The sequence below is a fragment of the Cyprinodon tularosa genome, unplaced genomic scaffold, assembly GCF_016077235.1.
Source record: "Cyprinodon tularosa strain WSP-4 unplaced genomic scaffold, ASM1607723v1 ctg343, whole genome shotgun sequence".
Taxonomy (NCBI): Eukaryota; Metazoa; Chordata; class Actinopteri; order Cyprinodontiformes; family Cyprinodontidae; genus Cyprinodon; species Cyprinodon tularosa.
Genome location: NW_024039056.1, coordinates 1074305 through 1093243, shown reverse-complemented (window position 1 = coordinate 1093243; position 18939 = coordinate 1074305). Strand labels below are relative to the sequence as shown.

The following is an 18939-nucleotide window of genomic DNA, read 5'->3' as shown; positions in this document are numbered from 1 at the left end:
AAGGGATACTGGGGACAATAAAAGAACGGAATGCAAACCAGACTGGGCAATATAGAGAAACACGCCCAGAACAATTCACATACTTAGAATAATTCAAGACTCTGGATTTAAAACTGATTTACCAGATACAAAACAAACTTAGACAATTAAACTGTAAAACACAAAACTGGAAACCTCAGAAGAGAGCCATTTCAACGTGAATAAGAAAGCCGAAACAAAGAAGCGGCAATTCGACAGGATTCAGCACCTGCCCCTTGGTTAGCACAGCGACATGTTCCAGAGGGTTCCTGTTAATGGCAGGGCTGAGTATTGATGATTCCCGTGTAGTTCAAGAACATTACACCAATTCCCTTTTCATCTGAGCATGGCTCTTTGGATCAGATTGTTTGATACCTTGAAACTGCAGGTAGTTTCCAGCAGGACAAGGGTCCCAAGCATGCTCCAAAAAATTGATTATTGCATGGATAAAGCAGGTTCTTACCTCAACCTTATTTTAAATAAGTAAACTATGCCTAATAGCTGGCACCATCATGGTGAAATAAACTCTACCAGTCCTGTCAAAAACAGCAGTCAGATATTCACCCAGAGACATCCCAGAAGAGTGTTAATGGCCACTGAAGATGGCACAAAATAAACAAAATAAATAAACACCTACATCCTGCTTTTAAGCATCATTAAGGTTGTTCTGTAAATGATCCAGCATGAATTTATTTAGAAATATTTAAAATGCTGGAATTGTTATGAAACCCATGATGAGAGGATGTGAACTTCTCACCAGAACTGTTTGTAGGATTGGGAGCGAAGAAAAAATAAAAACAATATGGCTGACTGTGAAGCAGAAATAAATACAAATTAAATGATTAACAGGTGGATGGTGTAAACAAGTCTGAGACAGAGCTGACGAGACGGACAAACACAGAGACTCCTTGGAATATTTGGATGCACAGACATGACAGTTGTTTATAAGTTTTAGGTTCAATACACAAAATGTAAGACAGACAGACAAAAGTTTGAAGTCAGTCTCAGTTATCTCTGTCCAGGTCATCTGTAATGCTTTTGTGCAAGGCTAAAGCATGAAGGAAGATTTCCTGAAGCAGAAAATAAAATGACAGCAACAGAAACCACCCACACCTTAGTTCAGCGCAAGCAAAATGTAAGTGCAAAGTTTGATGTATAGATAGCAGTTAATAATTGGGAGAAAGCAGCGAAAGCAGGTAAGCTGGGGGCAGAAAATAAGCAGAGCTGGGTCTGGGTGAGCGGCGTGTTTAACTACCAGGAGGGGTCTACTGTACCTAAAACAGCGAGAGAGTGGGGCCAACAGTCGCCCTCACTCAGGGAGCTGTCATCCAGGGAGGGAGCATGGGCAGCAGGGAAGGTGGCCGATCTGATGATGTCCTCACCAGACTTGCTTTGATGAGCTACAGCAGCCAAATCTAGGTTGGTAACCATGGGAACTCAACTATCAGTGTCTAGGTCATAGTCTTAGCCACAAGGAAATACCTTAGCACCAAAATCATCCAGAACAGACTGGGACAACTTTAAATTTATTTAGCTTTAAACCATCAAATGAATTAATTTAAATAAGTTTGTTCTTGTTGAGCCTGCAGCAGGGAGGAAAACTTCTAGCTTCTCTCTGACCATCAAACACGCAAGTCAACCAAATATATGTTCAGACCTCATCTCTAAATCATAGAAGATATTGTTAAAATATTGTTGCTCCAAATACATATTAAAGTTTTTAACTTATGACATTTAAAAAAGGAAACTAAATCAGAAGCAGAAAATGCATATATGAAAGGCTGCATTATAAGATAACCTTACAGATAGGAACAGCTTGAGATTATGCATGAAAATTTGTTACTATATCTTTAGCCGAAGAACTAAGAGAATAAATTCATTCAGCTTTAACCTGCATGAACTGAATCTGTAAATCTACTTTTTGCTGAGGGTGAAGGAAAGCGCTCTAGAAGAAGCTTTAATTATCGCCTTAAGTTGTAACAAAGCAAGTTTTTTGCACATTGTCTCATCAGGCGCTCAATCACACCAGTAGCAGGACTTGTTGCGATGGACGAAGTGTAGTTTAGAAGCAAACTACTGACAGAAAAGAGTTAGAGACAGACTTCAAACATAACACTGACACTGAAGGTGACGATGAACACACTGAGAAAACTGGGTTTAGTTATTTTTCTTTTCTCAGAACACCCAACAAAATTGTTTATTCTATTCAAAATATTTCATATTTTAAACTTTTTTGCATTTAAACTGAATACTATATACTAGGATGGGGATTTCTCATTTATAAATGTTCTTGTTTCAATAATCCCTCATTATAGGAGTGCCTTGATTTTTCCATTTCTTATTTATTTTTCAAAGTGACCCTGAAGTAAAAGAAACGTTACCGTGAAGTTTGTAGATGGGTGGTTTTCTGTAGATGTTGCTCCCCTGATCTGAAAGCAATAACATAAACGTAGGAAGAGCATTTAGAGAGAAATCAGCAATCTGTTTAAAATCACATTAAAAACAAAATGAAGAGACAAAGTCATGTTAAAAACATTACAGAGTCATTGTTTCTGTTTTTATATCTTTCTGAAATGTTTGAGACGTTTCTCAGTATTGGACTAAGATAACCTGAGTAAATCAAAAATGGGTTTTCAACTGGTAAGATAAAACCTACTTTCCACACAGACATATCTACAATAATGAATACTCTAATGTAGCCAGCCTTAGCAGCAGTGTCTGCCATCTGCTGTTCATGATAACTGGTAATAGATGATTACAGCTGCTACACTATGACCAGGCTGTCGATACTTACAGAATATCTGCTGTGGCTTAATTAAAATCAGTCAATCAAGTTTAAATGCAGACTTTAACTAGACCATTCCTGAGTAAGGGAATCTTTTTTCTTTTATAAGTATAATTTATGCTGCTCTGCCAAAAAGCAAACTGTTTGGATATACGGCTTGAACAACAAAGTGTGTTTGTGGTTTTGGCTAATCTGTTGAGCTGGATCATCTGGATTGTTTTATCAATAGCTTTTTGATCGATTTTTGGGCTTTATTGTTTTTAAAGTACTTTAATTATATTAGCTTTATTATGGATATGGTAAACGTATCAAATAACTTTGGCCCTGTGCAATTAGAACATGAAGTTATTAAAACGTTATTTCAGAATTCTCCGATTTTGGCCAAATTTTAAACGTTTCAGCCGGAGCGAGTTTAACAGAGACATGGGGGCAGTGGTCCAAGCTCCCATTTTCACTGTAGCTGCAGGGATTTTTCCAACGCTGCTAGCAGCTTTAATAATTTAGAATTTTATTGATTTAATTGTTTTTCATTTCTTGTATCATAGACCTACACATCACTTGAGTGTATTCACAACATACACTCAAGTTTGACTGATCGTAACAAATGGATTCATTGATTTTTCCTCCTAATCAAGGAAATAATTATTTTGAATACATTCTTTTTGTATTCACTTAGGTTATCTTTGATATCAAAATTATTAAATGATTTGATACCTTTAACTATGACAATAAAAGAAAAACTAAACAAATATGTTTGGGGAAAACACAGCACTATATAGCAAGTTAATATGGCTGTTAAAGCCAAAGGTTAAAATGATCCTTTCAGGTTTATAGAGATACAGAAAGAAACAAGCCGACCAATTAAAATAACAACCAAATATTAACATGAAGAGAGAGAACCAACAGGATGAGCAGTGACAGGATGCGCTCCAGCTCCTACCTGGGACGTGGAAATGTTTAGGGGTCTGAGAGAGAGGCGGGGTGACTGGCCGGCCGTCAGGCCTGAGCGGCAGAGGGGAACTCCGGCCACTCGGTGGGTCAGGGCCTCCAGTAAGAAGAACCAAGAACAGAACATGAGCAGGTTCACTAATGTCTGAAATGGGCGACACACAGGGGCGGATCAGACTGGGTCCGTGGGATGTTGAATGAATAGGACACAGTCTGGAAAGTCCAGCCAGTGGGGCTGAACAGATGCAGACCAGGCTTAGAAAGGTAAAAATTCTCAGGGGATGATGAATGATGTGGGTTAATAACAGGAGTAATCATTCAGGAAGCCCATTCCTCACAACAGAATTTTCTTTTACATTTTCTTTGTTGCAGAAAAGTTCAAACTTAGTCAGAATTGATGAATAGGCTTTGTGAAAATACACTTTCTCGCTCTTTGTGCTTTACGTTCACATTTAGTGGATCCAAAATAGTTTAAAAAGTTTAAAAAACAAACCACTGGACTTTGTTTTCCAAGTTTAAAGACGTTTCGGTTCCCATCCAGGAAACTTTCTCAATAGGGCTTCAAACTTGGAAAACAAAGTCCTGTGGTTTGTTTTTTTACTTTTTTATTAACTTCTTTGGAATGACTATGACCCGGATGACTGAGAATCTTGTGCTATCCAATTATAAATTGAGACATTGTAGATGGGTTTTGTTTGCAGAGATCTACATAATGTATGCAAGGCGACTAAACATGAACCCAAAGAGCCTGGCAACTACTTTATTCAGCAGAACTGATGCATGCTGATGAAAATGTAAGGGCTTGGCTGCAAGACTTCCCCTAAACAAACAATAGGAGTGGTTCTAGCAGGATATGGTGATGGATCCGGAATGACAGATGGCATATTGATGTGGGATGTCCATCTGATGGTCAATGGCAATGATGGGTTGTTTCAAAGCTGGGCTTCATATACCATGTGGCTCATATACCCTTACCTTGGCTATGGGGGAGGAAGTGGTGTCTGAAAGGGGAGGTGGGGCGAGAATCACTATTTCTGGAGCCCACACTGTTACTGCACAGGGAGGAGCAGAGCTTCTGCATGCCTGTCAGAGCTTCTGCAAGGAGGGAGGAGGGTAAGATGTGGGACAGGAGTCCCAGAACCATGCAGGAGAAGTGGACAATGTGAGGAGGAGGTAAAATGGTGAGGTGGTGAGTGGGCCAAAGGAAAGGGAGGAAATACAAATGAAGGAAAAATTAAAGACACCCAGAATGTAAGGTAAGACTTTACAGAAAAGAACAAGCATAAATATTTAAAGGCACTTGGTCATTTTGCCCCCTTTGCAGCTTGTTTCATCACTTCAAAGCAAATTGTCTCAAATTTCACCAACATTCCATACTGTGACTCGTAATTTCACTATTACTCATTGTTTTTCCTCTGGCTACTTTGGTATTTTGGTAACAATGCAGATAAATTATTAGTTTTTTTTTCAAAAGTCTCTTTCTAAAGATAGATTATCATTAAACTGACCATCATTTGTACATCCAAAATGTTTCTAAGGCACATTTAAATCAGGACAAATTTTTGGTCTTTTTGGTACGTTGAGAACAAACAAAACTTTAAAAATGCATTTAATTGCTTTCACAAATTCTTTTCAAAATATTCTTAATGGTTTCTCAGCCATAGAAACTCTTTTTAGACACTAACTTCTCCTGATCAATCTTTGGTATTCTGATGCTACTTGGTCTCAGCATTCAGGGTGAAGGAGCAAATTTCATTAAGACTCCTAAGAGGTTTATAAAAGTTAGACTTTACTAGAATAAAGATATATTTATGAATATGTAGAATGTAGTAGGAGCTGTAGAAAAGGTGATACATTAGTTTATTTACTTTACGTTTTTTTTTTTTTTCTTAAGTTAATAGTAATTTATTAAAGGGGAATGCTCATATACAATGACTATATAAATGATTAAAAGAAAAAAAAACTTTTGTTAAAGTTAAAATAAAGAAATTTACACCAAGCCTTAATCCTGATAGATTTTACTCAGTTCTTTTTGAGCCTAAAAGCCTAAGCATAGGCCAATAAGAAGACATAAACTCTGTGTACGCCGTCGCCATCTGTTGGCAGTGCTTACGCAACTTAAGCTCCCACTTCAATGAAAAAGCTAGTGTTGTATTCCAAGCGCTACTAGTTTTCTTGGCATCAAACATAATTGGTACTTTTTTACACTTAATTTACATTTTTTCCTATTTCTTTCCACTCCTCCTCTGGGGAATTTATTTCCTTGTTTATTTATCACATGCATGTGCAGTTTTGTACATCCAATCACTTGTTCTTGATATGGCAAATACCTTAAACTAACAAATTAACCAAAAATTAAGTGCTTTTATTTAACCTTTGTATGCAACCAGAGTGAACTATTAGCATAGAAATTATATTAAGTCATAGAACATGACAGGGCCCCTTTAAAGAGTGGATATTAGCTTGATTAAAACAGAAATAAACCTTCATTGATGCTAAATTATTTAATGCATGAGATATCCTTTCAACTTCAAATTTATAATAGAGATTCTTAAGTGGAGAGGAAATATTTAAACATTCAGGCTGTTTGGAAAGGTAAGTACTCAGATTGTGAGACAAAATCATCTTGATAAAGTTTATCATTTGTTATTTATTCCTGTGTACCTAAAGAGGCGAGATGAGCAACAAACTTTAAATTTTAAAAACCAACAAAAGTAAAAAACTAAAAAACTGATTCTAACATGTTTAGTCCACAAGAAATAAGGGGAATTAAGCATAACCCAAAGTAATTCTACGTAATGCTATTTAAAGACTGAGCTAAGAAAATAATTCTATAGTAGTTGTTTCTTTAAGAAAGCTCAGAAATAGATCTAAAACAGTCAAAACTCAGCAAATCTACCAGCTATCCAATGGAGATGTAATGATATTCTGAAGTGAAACATGTTTGACCAACATTTCTGAAGTCCCTCATTAACAGATTACAATCAGAACGGGAACCATCATTCCTGTTGTAGAAAGATAACATTAAAATAAGCTTGAAATAACTCATTTTAAAAGCACCTAAGAACAAAAATTGACATGGTAGTCTCCTCCAGTACCCACCAGGTCTGTGAAAATGCTGCGGTGACCGTGATAGGGTGGGAGTGTAACCATGGCGATTATAAACCGGGGACCCTATGGAGCCCTGACTGGTGGATCTTTGGAGAATGCGGTCCCTCCTGTCGTAAAAACCCTGTCACACAGGCACAGATCGGTCAATGTTTCAGCGACAACCTGTTTTATTTTCTGCGCCCAGCAAATGGAAAACATTGGCTCACCTCAGCTGACGGGGTCGGCGACATGTTTCGTGAGGGCTAGAAAAATAAAACAATCAATGTGTTTAATCACATTTCTTTGTCTTTTTTGGTTTCGTTGTGTTTGTTGTTTTATTTTATTTTTTTACCAATTATTAAACACTGAAATATGATTTAGACAGTTTAATTCGGTTCGATGGGATGCATCCTACCTTATCATCAGGCATCGGGGAACGCTCCCTTCTGGCGGAGTGGAGCTAGAAAAAACAGAACAGTTATTTTTAGAAGAAAAATATGATAACTTAAAAGCTGTTTCTGATAATGCTCAGTTTGGTTAAAGACTACAATTATCGGCATCCTGAGTAAAGATGTGTAAAACGCCTTAAAGTAACCTCCAGTAGTCCTTATTGCCTCCCTGGTGCTCACATTTCGTACCACCTTTCACCATTACCTGTGTTGATTTCTGAGCCTAGACGATACATTAAGCTTTATCTTTTGCTTGTCCAGAAGCAGAACCTCTTCAGTCTTAAGACTAACGGTTCGATCTGTAGCACTGCTCTCATGCAGCAAGAAGCACCTATGTTTGAAACCCAGAACCGTGTCTGTCTGCATGGGGTTGGCATGTCCTAATAAATGCAAAGGTTTCTTTGGACACTCAGGCTTCCCCCTGCCTACCATTCAAAAACATTCATAGTATATATTTAAGTATCAATGCTTTCATGCACTGTTGCCTGTCTTTTTAAAATTGGATGGACATAGATAAATGCTATCTCTCTGCAGTAAGGTTCCAGACCCCCTGCTGCCCTGCAAAGACTAAATGATTACTATAACAGTAATGGAACAAGCTGTAGTCTGTGTCAGGTAAGCTATTTTCCATATCTTTTAGGTCAGTATCTTGCGGACTAATAAGGACTTGTTGAATTACTCAATGTCGTCTCATTTATGTCACTAATAACATCCAGGCATTGTCATCAAATGTCATTATGATAAGTCCTCTAAATAGGTTCTCATTATCTTTTGTAGCAAAAAAAGGTTGAAGCGTCACAGATTTCTCCACTTTACCTAAAATTGACCAGATTTGCATTTCCTTATGTTCATCTTTTGGTTCTCAGCCCACCTGGACACTTCCAGTTAAACTTCCTGCAGAGTTTAGCAAACGTCAGATATTTATGTTTGCGATGGTAGGACAAAAAATGTTTGTATACAAGCATATCTGTCCTACCTACCTAACTAATTCAGTATCACAACAAGAAGATAATGCAGAATTAGTGACCATAAGAAGGGCTTTAAGCTGCAGCTGTATAACATTGTAGTGGCAAGGTGAACTTTTGCCCTTTTCCAGCCTGGTTGGTCAAAGTTCCAGTTATTTCGAAGGCTTAAATTATTTTTTCTGATTGTTGACACAGGAAAATTTCCATCTCAACATCTTTAGGTAATGGTCCTGCTGAAAGCGAGGCTAAATAGGCATCTTCTTGTAACCATAAGTGATTAATAAAGATCAACAGAAATTTGCCCTATCTCTATGAGATGTTTTTGTTTTAAGTTTCACCCCCTTTTTAAAAGCAACTGAAAAAAGGGGGTCAAGGAACTGATATATCTAAGCCATTTTAATCGGATTTAATGTTACTAGAAAATTCCCTATTAGAAAATAAATCTCAAGGCTGTTTACTCATCTTTACCAGGCATGCTGTTAACTTTGGTGTTCATTCATCAAAAGAGAAGAATGGCCCCTATATATTTACCTCTCCTATACACTCTCTCCTCTCCTCTTTTTCATCCAGGGAGGTTGTGTACATCGGTTCATATGTAATAAGATCGGGACGTTCAATGTCATAAATGGCTTTGACTTTTGGAATGGCAGCTAGATCTCTGTAGTCAAGAATCTCATTGTCTACTTTTGCCTGGAGAGAGAAATACAGAAAAGACATTCAAACACACAATTATCAGTTTTAAAACTATAAAAACATTATATTTAGACAGATTAGCAGGAGTTTCTTACATAGATGGTGTGACCCGGGGAGCCAGGTATGCTTGAACCTGGTCTGGAACAAATGCTTTCAGATGATGATCTCGTAGGCTATGAAATACAAAGACACGAGTAGCCATTAAATTACAAATCGAAAGTCTTTATGTCAATTTAATCAACCTGTAACAGAAATCTGGCTACCTTGGTGGCTACCTTTCAATAAGTTAAAATATTTTGAATATATATTTGAGTAAATCAAGAAAAAAGTCAAACTCATAGATGTCCAACAAACTTCAAGCACTTATTTCTGTTAAATATGGTGGTTATGGCTTACCGCTTATGAAAACTCAAAGGATGAATATTACTTTAGACCAATGAAACCAACAACAGGGAAATGTTTAGTCATGTTCATGCTATGGTCGACACAATTGTGAAGAAAATTGCTGACCAAGCTGACTGGTCACACAAAGCTGAGCCCAGAAATGTGCGTCGGAAAATTTGGCCAAAGGAAAAAAATGTGGAAAGCAATATCTGCAGCTTGCTGTTTATGTAGTAAAAATAAAGGCTATGCTGTGGTTCTGCTGAGGTTGCTTGGACTGTTGATTTGGTGTCTCTCATCTGTCTCTTAACACGAGCTCATGCATTTTCTGCAGACTTACAGTCATGCCAATCTTCTGGTAGTACTATGGTTATTAAAGCAGGTGTTGGTACTTTCAGAAGTGGTGTGAGGTACCAAGATGTAATGGAAAATTAAATTAGCATGTTGATAAAGCCTGTCAGTAGAGGGAAGGATGACATGCTTTCATTTTCCCCATACAGTCGACAGCAGAGCTGATTTTAGACTTGATCAACAACATGTCATTGCTCCCCTGATGGTCACTGATTATAGGAACTTCCCACCAGAGGTAAAGACTTGGATTCTGTGTCTCTTTTCACCCTTGATACTCAGGGTGCTTCATTTCCTAATTGAATGCAAAATTATTCTAATTTAAAAGAGGATTTTGGAGCATTGACTAAGAGCCCAGCTCTTTTTCTCCAGGTAATTGCTTCGGTCTCTGTCCCTGATTCATAAGTGCCTTCGTAAATCTCCACCCTAATCTTAAAGTGCCTAAACTTTACAACTCACAAGGGTGCAGTTATTTCTGTTGCTTGAGTACCTTTTTCAAACCAGACTTTTCCCATCTAATTCACTTTCCAAACTATACCTGTATACAGCAGTCTGTTCACCCAACACCTCTTTGAAAATGACCTTTTGTAACTTACCTACAATATGCAGGGTATTGGTGACTGCTTCCTTACTCTTAAGTCAGTAAACGTCCTTATGACTTGATCAGCATGATATGACTATAACAATTAATTTCAATGCTACTGATTCCATCAATTTAATGTAATCTTACCTTTCTGATTATATTTTTATATGTTTATTTGAAGATATTTGTGCATATTTCCCTGAAATACTCATTGGTATTTTACTAATCTCCTTACACTTTAAAGTAACCTACACTGCATCATACATACATGTCATGATTCAGTCATTCATTTGCAGATTTGCAAAGTGAATGAATGATTCAGCTTTGCAGCTTCACAATATTTAGAGCCTCATGCTGAGAGATCAGCAAGCCGAATGACAGCAGCAGTTTTTTGGGGGGTAAATGTTTATTTTTGCACAAAGCTACTCAAGAGTTGGACGTTTTCTTCTTCAGTAAATGTTTGCCTCTTTGTCTCATCATGCAGCATACTGAGCAAAGTGTGTAAAGGTTGATACAAGGAGAGGACACTGCAGGCTGTCTCCAGCAGGCGGCAGCATGTAGTGATTTAGGTCCTTGATGTATATGGTGGATTTACTGAGTGATGCCATCTGATAGCCAATACTGATTACAGTACCTGCCTTTCTGTTTGTTGGAGGAATAAGAGGGACGGAGGCAACAGCTGTGGAGAAAGGAGGAGGGGGTGCACAGGACATCACACTGGGGTTTTTGCCTCTTCTGTCCGACACATAGCTCACACACATCATCACATGTAAATATGAACAAACAACCACGCAGCAGCCTCAGCAGCGCCTAAGCAGGCAAATTTTTTTAACTAAAGGGTTGAAGTCCAGTCCAAGGACGATAAGAGACATTATACTTGTTACATATTCATAATCTCTATCTTTTCCTGTCAAATGAGATCAGGATGTCTAAAGAAAAAAGGTGCTTAGGTGATAGGGGATTACATGAATAATTCTCATACTCCTACCCGCTCCCTGTGTCTCTCCTCTGTTCTGGTGGTGTTCTTGCAGCCAGGATGCCACACGGTTGAGCCTGAGAAGCAACACGGAAAGCAAATATTTGAGCCCTGCTCATATTTTAGCTCCATATGTAGTCCTAGTTATGTAATTTGGTTAAAGTATTTCACTTCACGGATATACTGACTTAAAAAGTGGGAATTAGCTTGGATTAAAAACACTCTCAGATACACTATATTGCCAAAAGTATTTGCTCACCCATCCAAATTATTGGAATCAGGTGTTCCAATCACTTCCATGGCCACAGGTGTATAAATTCAAGCACCTAGGCATGCAGACTGTTTTTACAAACATTTGTGAAAGAATGGGTCGCTCTCAGGAGCTCAGTGAATTCCAGCGTGGAACTGTGATAGGATGCCACCTGTGCAACAAATCCAGTCGTGAAATTTCCTCGCTCCTAAATATTCCACAGTCAACTGTCAGCTGTATTATAAGAAAATGGAAGTGTTTGGGAACGACAGCAACTCAGCCACGAAGTGGTAGGCCACGTAAACTGACGGAGCGGGGTCAGCGGATGCTGACGCGCATAGTGCGAAGAGGTCGCCAACTTTCTGCAGAGTCAATCACTACAGACCTCCAAACTTCATGTGGCCTTCAGATTAGCTCAAGAACAGTGCGCAGAGAGCTTCATGGAATGGGTTTCCATGGTCGAGCAGCTGCATCCAAGCCATACATCACCAAGTGCAATGCAAAGCGTCGGATGCGGTGGTGTAAAGCACGCCGCCACTGGACTCTAGAGCAGTGGAGACGCGTTCTCTGGAGTGATGAATCGCGCTTCTCCATCTGGCAATCTGATGGACGGGTCTGGGTTTGGCGGTTGCCAGGAGAACGGTACTTGTCTGACTGCATTGTGCCAAGTGTAAAGTTTGGTGGAGGGGGGATTATGGTGTGGGGTTGTTTTTCAGGAGCTGGGCTTGGCCCCTTAGTTCCAGTGAAAGGAACTCTGAATGCTTCAGCATACCAAGACATTTTGGACAATTCCATGCTCCCAACTTTGTGGGAACAGTTTGGAGCTGGCCCCTTCCTCTTCCAACATGACTGTGCACCAGTGCACAAAGCAAGGTCCATAAAGACATGGATGACAGAGTCTGGTGTGGATGAACTTGACTGGCCTGCACAGAGTCCTGACCTCAACCCGATAGAACACCTTTGGGATGAATTAGAGCGGAGACTGAGAGCCAGGCCTTCTCGTCCAACATCAGTGTGCGACCTCACAAATGCGCTTCTGGAAGAATGGTCAAAAATTCCCATAAACACACTCCTAAACCTTGTGGACAGCCTTCCCAGAAGAGTTTAAGCTGTTCTAGCTGCAAAGGGTGGACCGACGTCATATTGAACCCTATGGATTAGGAACGGGATGTCACTTAAGCTCATATGTGAGTCAAGGCAGGTGAGCAAATACTTTTGGCAATATAGTGTATCTAGCTTTTTTTTTTTTTTTTTTTTTACTTTTTTTACAAAAGTAAAACCATGTTGTGCTGGGTTGGATGAAAAATGGAAATCAAGGAAAAAAATACCGTAAACCTGCTTAAATTTGTCTGTGAGGCTTTTAAACCTGGGAACTCTGCACCAGCTGCTACGCAAGGGTAGTGGCAGTATCATGCTGTGGGGTTTTTAAAGTGCAAGTGTTGCACAAAGTCGATTGGGATATGAAGAGGAACTATTAATTAACAGCTAGACTAATAGAATATGGAGACAGCTTGTTCCGACAAGACAATGATCAACACAAATCAAATAATCCCAAAAGATTGTTTCCGTAATCTTTTACATAAGCTACATAAAAAGTGTTTTTTTTTTTGTTTTTTTTTTTTTTTCATTGTACAGTAAAGGGGGAGAACAAAATCAGAATTGTGGATACATGTCTATGGATACAAGTGGCTTGTTGTAAAATTATTCCATCTTGGAGATAGACAAACGCAGATAAATCAGTGAAACTAATAAATTAATAGGACAATCATAACCATGGCAAATGCATTGCAACTTCTTACCAGAAATCCAGATGTGTCAGGTGTACATTCAGGCTTTCAGTACCATCTTCTATTTCATTCCTAATATTAGTGTGCTCCTACAATTTACCCAAGGGACCTCCAAAGTAAATCTAGGTCCACTCACCTTGCAGATACATCTCTTCTCCCTCTGTGAACATCTGGTTGCACCTGCTGCATCTCGCACAGCTGGGGTGGTAATGTTTATCTCCTGCCTGAAAAACCACAGCAAAAAAAAGGAGGTGAAAAAGACCTGACATCACATGCAAAGGAAGATCAATGACCTGCAACAAGCTGGAACTTCCAGCCATTAAACCAGCTCCTTCCTGTTTGATTTCTTCTTGCTTCTTAGATAAAATTTTCCCTTAACTGCCCTTACTTCCTTTGAAGAGTTACTGAAGTTGAAATTGTATATTTTATTCCATTTTGCACTCAAAGCATGATAATGCACCAGAATTGTTACATTTATTCAGAATGTGTGACCATCAAAACATCCGCCTACTAAATGGTCAACCTGTATTTCAAAAACGCAATGAAAAGATATGAAAGCTGGAGAGTCTAAATTTCCCTCCACTCAGATGTGCCACTTTGCATGCAGAGTGCTCCATTATAGAAGCTTGAGCAGGTTTGACCGCAGATGATAAATAGCCAAATGAAATGGAGCCTGCACGATAACAACCCTGTGCAACATTTTAACCTGCAAGTGGCCACTTAGAGATACGCATACCATTTACATTTTACTGCATGAATAAGTTCAAACAATTGTGTGCCTATATTCCAGTACATGTAGTAGGCCAAAATTCCCTTCAAAGCATAAAATAAACAATTTATGGTGTTTACAGGAGTTTTTGCATTTTAGTGTCTGATGGCTTCATGATTCCACCGAATATTGCTGAATTAACTGCAAATGCAACAGACTGCATTTGTGATTAACGTCACACAGACTCCTGTATCATTGCCGCCACTGGTTTGCATTTGCTGCGCAGACAGATCATCAGTGCCTAAATTCCTGTTAACATTTTACACAAACACAGCTCACACCATATAAAGATTAAGCCCAGAGAAGAGTCACACAACATACAGAATTATTAAATAATCACATCCCAAAGGTCAAATGACATTAGTTATATAATAATTATGCAATTTGTGGCTATGAAATGGCTTATAGTGCATGCCATAGGAGCTAGAAAATCTGTAAAGAATTAATATTTTACAGCCATAAAGTCATGTTGAGAGTCTGTTTGGCTTGGTGCTGAAGAGATTACACACCAGGGATTACAAACTACATTTCACAATTCTGCTCTGTGCATCATTTTATGTTTCTGCTGAAAGCAGGACAGCTTAATAAGGGCAAATTCACCATCTGTTTCCATGCAAATAAACATAATCTAAACACCATTATATACTTTTAAGATTAATTGTATTTTGAATGTGTTTTTAAGAAGTTATCTTCCTGATAATTTAATCCAGTTTAAATTAGTTCCTTTTTTTTTTTACTTACCTTAGGCAGGATTTATAAAGGACTTAGGTGTGGTCAATAATTAGTTCCTGGAGAAGTAACAGAAGGCTTCACAGAGGGTGCAAACGAACTCATCTTCCTTATGTGTGAAGTGTAACAGCTGCATGCAAGTGCAGGATGTGCTTTGTGTGCTGATTCTTACCTCTAACACCTTCCCTGTAATGAACTGATGACACGCCTCACACTGAACTCCAAAATGGATCTGGTAGTCCTTCTCACAGTAGGGGGCGCCATCCCTTTAAAAAGAAGAAAGTAAATCTATATCCAGGGCCCAGACATACTCCCATAATGCACGGCTGGATCCGACCAGGAGTGGTGTTGATAGAGCAGCTGCTTACTTGCTGATGTACTCCCCGGTCAGCACTTTTCCACAAGCCTTACACTTAAAGCAGCCCAGATGCCACTGTCTGTCCAGCGCCAGCAGTGCCTGTCCATTCTTGATGTCCCGGCCACATCCTGAGCAACCTATGAGAGCGGAGAGAGTAAAGGTGTACTTTAATAATAAAGAATGTCATTAAAAAGGGTTATTATTTGTAAAAATCAAATTTTAAATGTGAAACCAGAATATGACATTCATTGATCGCACATCATGTGTCATTTGTTTTATGTTAATGGCCTACACCCAATGAAGTCTCATAATTCAGTTTATAAGAATCTGGGATATTACGCAAAAAAATACTTTTCATACATAAATACGATTTTAGGCACAATCACAAAGTAGATTGCTAACTAACAGATGTGCTGCAAAGTGTGGTTAGCTATAACAGGTCACTAAAGCAGGCATCCCCAAACTAGGCCCTCAAGGGCCGCTGTCCTGCAGGTTTTAGAAGTTTCCCTGCTTTAGCACAGCAGATTATAATGATTGCAGTAGACCAAAAGCCTGTTAATCAGCTTTCAATTAAAATCAGCTGTGCTGGAGCAAGGAAACCTCTAAAACCTGCAGGACTGTGGGCCTCGAGGACCGAGTTTGGGGATGCCTGCACTAAAGCCAAGGACAGACTGGCCAGTGGAAGAGGCAGGAAAGTTCCCCGTGGCCCACCTACCTGCTGGTTTGCTTAGTGGTTACATATCTGATGTGTTTTTATGGTTTACACTTAATTTCACAGACTGAGCAATTAGAAATAAGCAGACACACCCCTTGTCCTCTACTCCTGGTCATTGAGGCATAGGACAGGTTCAGTTTTTTTAAATGAATAGCTCAGAGCAGGAGAGACAGAAAGAAGAAAGAACTGGCTTTAAATCGCTGTGTTAATGTTGGGTAGCAGGTAGGAAACAAACACTAGTGGTAAAAACAAATGCTTAGCATGTCTAGCAAAACTAGCTTAACAAGGAGGTTAGATCCACTTTGAGAAACCTAAAGAGACCTAAAGTGACCCAATATGTTTAAAAAAAAAAAACAGATATTTTACAATGCAGTTAAAGAAGATGGTATGAAGAAAAAAACATATGTATTTAATTTTACAATCTCCAGGAATTCAAATGTTGTGTACACTTCATTAAATTCCTAAAATGTTCTATGATTATTAAGATTCTTGTAGTGTATAATCTTGTTTGACCTTTATTCAACCAGGTAACATCCAGCTAAGATTAAAGACATTTTTGTTTTTATATGAACTTTGACTCAGATACTGTATATAAATGGTGGACTGGTGACTATGGCATCTCTGTGCTTGCCAAAATAATTAATATAATTGAACTTTACTAATCTCACATTGGAGAAATTTACCTCTGGATTTAACCCATCCCCTTGGGGAGCAGTGGGCTGCTCAGGGAACCAGAGTGGTAGCTCTATGCCCTAACCACTAGGCCACCACTTCCCTTCAAAGAGATGATCTAAACCCTCCACACAATCTATGAAGTACTGTCAGAGGAAGATAAAGAAAATAACTCCAACCAATAATGCAGACTAGGCTAAGGTTGATTTAAAAGCAAACCTGGCTTCCTTAACACCTCAGTAGATCCACAGGGTGATCACCTCTTGTCATGATGGGTTCTCTAAAGCGACCCAAGTATGCAGAACACCACTAGACAGAAACAGTAGTAAAAGTTTACCAGAGTTTATTTTGCAAGCACAATAATACTGGTTCTGGTTCTGGTCCTGGAACACGGGTTCACCGGAGTCTGCATAGGAAGACAGTTCAGTTAGCAGGGCACTTAGAGATTTGTCTTTAGATTGTTTCTGACTTGTACCTTGAGGGTCCTTGATTAAAGCTTGGAGAGGAAGGTTGTTGGAACTGGAGAGAGTTTGGTTCGCAGAGTCCGCAAGCTGCTTCAGCGTCTTACTTCTTAGGATTTGAACAGAGTGTAGCTTGGGGTTTCCAGCTCTTGATCCAAGGCTGCAAGAAAGCTCAAAGGCAGGCTTCAGGTTTGGCTCAGAGGGTAGGCTAGGCAGGTTAAGCTCTTCCAGAGCTTCACAGGAGACAAACTGGTTTCCTGGAAAACAGAGACAGAAGTTAGAATCCAGCTTGGATTCAAAAAGTCAACAAAGGTTCTCAGAAGGATCTAGGCTTAGTGCTAACCAACTGGATTAACACTGCGGCGTTGAGGCAAGGTCTGAAGACAGCTTAAGTAGTGGATCCTCTGATGATGGTAATGAGCAGCAGCTGTGCAGGAGGCTCTGCTCAGGAGGATCCACGGCGGACTCTGCTGGAGAAAGGTGGTACTTCTCCAGCTTCCAACAGTACCCCCCCTCAACGACCGCCCCTTGGCGGTCCGGAAGAGGTTGATGGACAGGAACGCTCGTACTCCTCGATCAGGGAAGGATCGAGGTTGTAAGAGCCAGGAACCCACTGGCGATCTTCTGGTCCGTAGCCCTCCCAGTCGACGAGGTACTGCCAGCCGCGACCTCGCCGACGGGAGTCCACGATGCGACAAACGGTGAAGGCGGGATGGCCATCAACTTCCAGGGCGGGTGGTGGGGAGTCGGACGGAGGGCACAGAGGGCTTGATCTGAGAGACGTGGAAAGTGGGGTGGATGCGTAGAGTCGGAGGTAGCTGGAGACGGACTGCAGATGGGTTGATGACCTGGGAAACCTTAAACGGACCAATGAACCTCGGGGAGAGTTTGTGACTCATCCCCTTGAGGGGGATGTCACGAGTAGACAGCCATACCTCCTGGCCTACGGAGTACTCGGGAGCGGGACGTTTCTTGGAGTCAGCAAATCGTTTGGAGGTCTCGGAGGATTTGTTGAGCGTGGCGATGGTTTCCTTCCAAATTCTCTGGCAGCGACGGATGTGTTGATTGATGGTTTTAACTGCAATTTCTTTCTCATCTGGAAAAGTGGAGGTTGATAACCGTGACTGACCTGGAAGGGTGATTGGCCGGTGGAAGCAGATCTCAGCGAATTGTGGGCGTATTCGATCCAGGGTAAATATTGGCTCCAGTCGGTTGGGTTGTTAGACGTGAGGCAACGGAGGGTAGATTCCAGTTGCTGGTTCATCCGTTCTGTTTGACCATTGGATTGCGGATGATAACCAGATGTCAGAGATGTCTTACAGCCCAGAGCTGCGCAGAATGCCTTCCAAACTTGTGATATGAATTGAGGGCCACGATCAGAGAGGATCTCCTGGGGAATGCCGTGTAACCGGAAAACGTGTTTCACTAGAAGTTGAGCCGTTTGGAAGGCCGAGGGAAGCTTCCTGAGAGGGATGAGATGACACGATTTTGAAAAACGATCAACGATGGTGAAGATGGTCGACATACCTCGAGAGACAGGGAGGCCGGTGACGAAGTCGATGGCAATATGGGACCATGGACGAGAAGGAATCGGAAGAGGCTGTAGCAGACCCGAGGGGGGCTGGTGTGAGGCCTTGTTTCTGGCACGAGTGGGGCAGGCCAACACATATTCCTTTATGTCTCTGTGAAGCGTAGGCCACCAGAAGCGTCTTGAAATCAGAGCAATAGTTCTACTGACTCCCGGATGGGCAGAAAATTTGGCAGCATGCATCCATTGTATTAATCGGGACCTGACGGAAGATGGAACATAGGTTCTGTTAGCTGGACCGTTACCTGGGTCGGGTTCTGTGGCCAAGGCGGAGTTAATGAGATCGGAAATCTCCCAATTAACAACTCTGACTGTGCATGATGCTGGAAGGACAGGCTCTGGTGGATTGATCGACGGAGTAAAGACGAGAAAGG

General features: G+C 40.3%; 1 protein-coding gene across 19 annotated transcripts in view; it reads right to left on the bottom strand.

Annotated features, from left to right (window-relative positions):
- Positions 1–18939, bottom strand: part of ablim1a (actin binding LIM protein 1a) — a 73996-nt gene that overhangs the window by 6917 nt on the left and 48140 nt on the right. For 6 of the 19 annotated variants that reach the window (XM_038294702.1, XM_038294696.1, XM_038294697.1 and 3 more), the window contains exons 5-18: positions 15140–15266; positions 14944–15037; positions 13410–13497; positions 11249–11313; positions 10895–10939; positions 9044–9121; positions 8787–8945; positions 7257–7301; positions 7069–7104; positions 6854–6983; positions 4727–4846; positions 3744–3848; positions 2400–2447; positions 1293–1433 (exon numbers count right to left, since the gene is read on the bottom strand). In XM_038294702.1, the coding sequence (XP_038150630.1) occupies positions 1293–1433; positions 2400–2447; positions 3744–3848; positions 4727–4846; positions 6854–6983; positions 7069–7104; positions 7257–7301; positions 8787–8945; positions 9044–9121; positions 10895–10939; positions 11249–11313; positions 13410–13497; positions 14944–15037; positions 15140–15266 (1281 nt within the window). The remainder of the gene's footprint in view (positions 1–1292; positions 1434–2399; positions 2448–3743; positions 3849–4726; positions 4847–6853; positions 6984–7068; positions 7105–7256; positions 7302–8786; positions 8946–9043; positions 9122–10894; positions 10940–11248; positions 11314–13409; positions 13498–14943; positions 15038–15139; positions 15267–18939) is intronic. The other 13 variants (XM_038294705.1, XM_038294698.1, XM_038294690.1 and 10 more) reach the window with 12 other exon arrangements.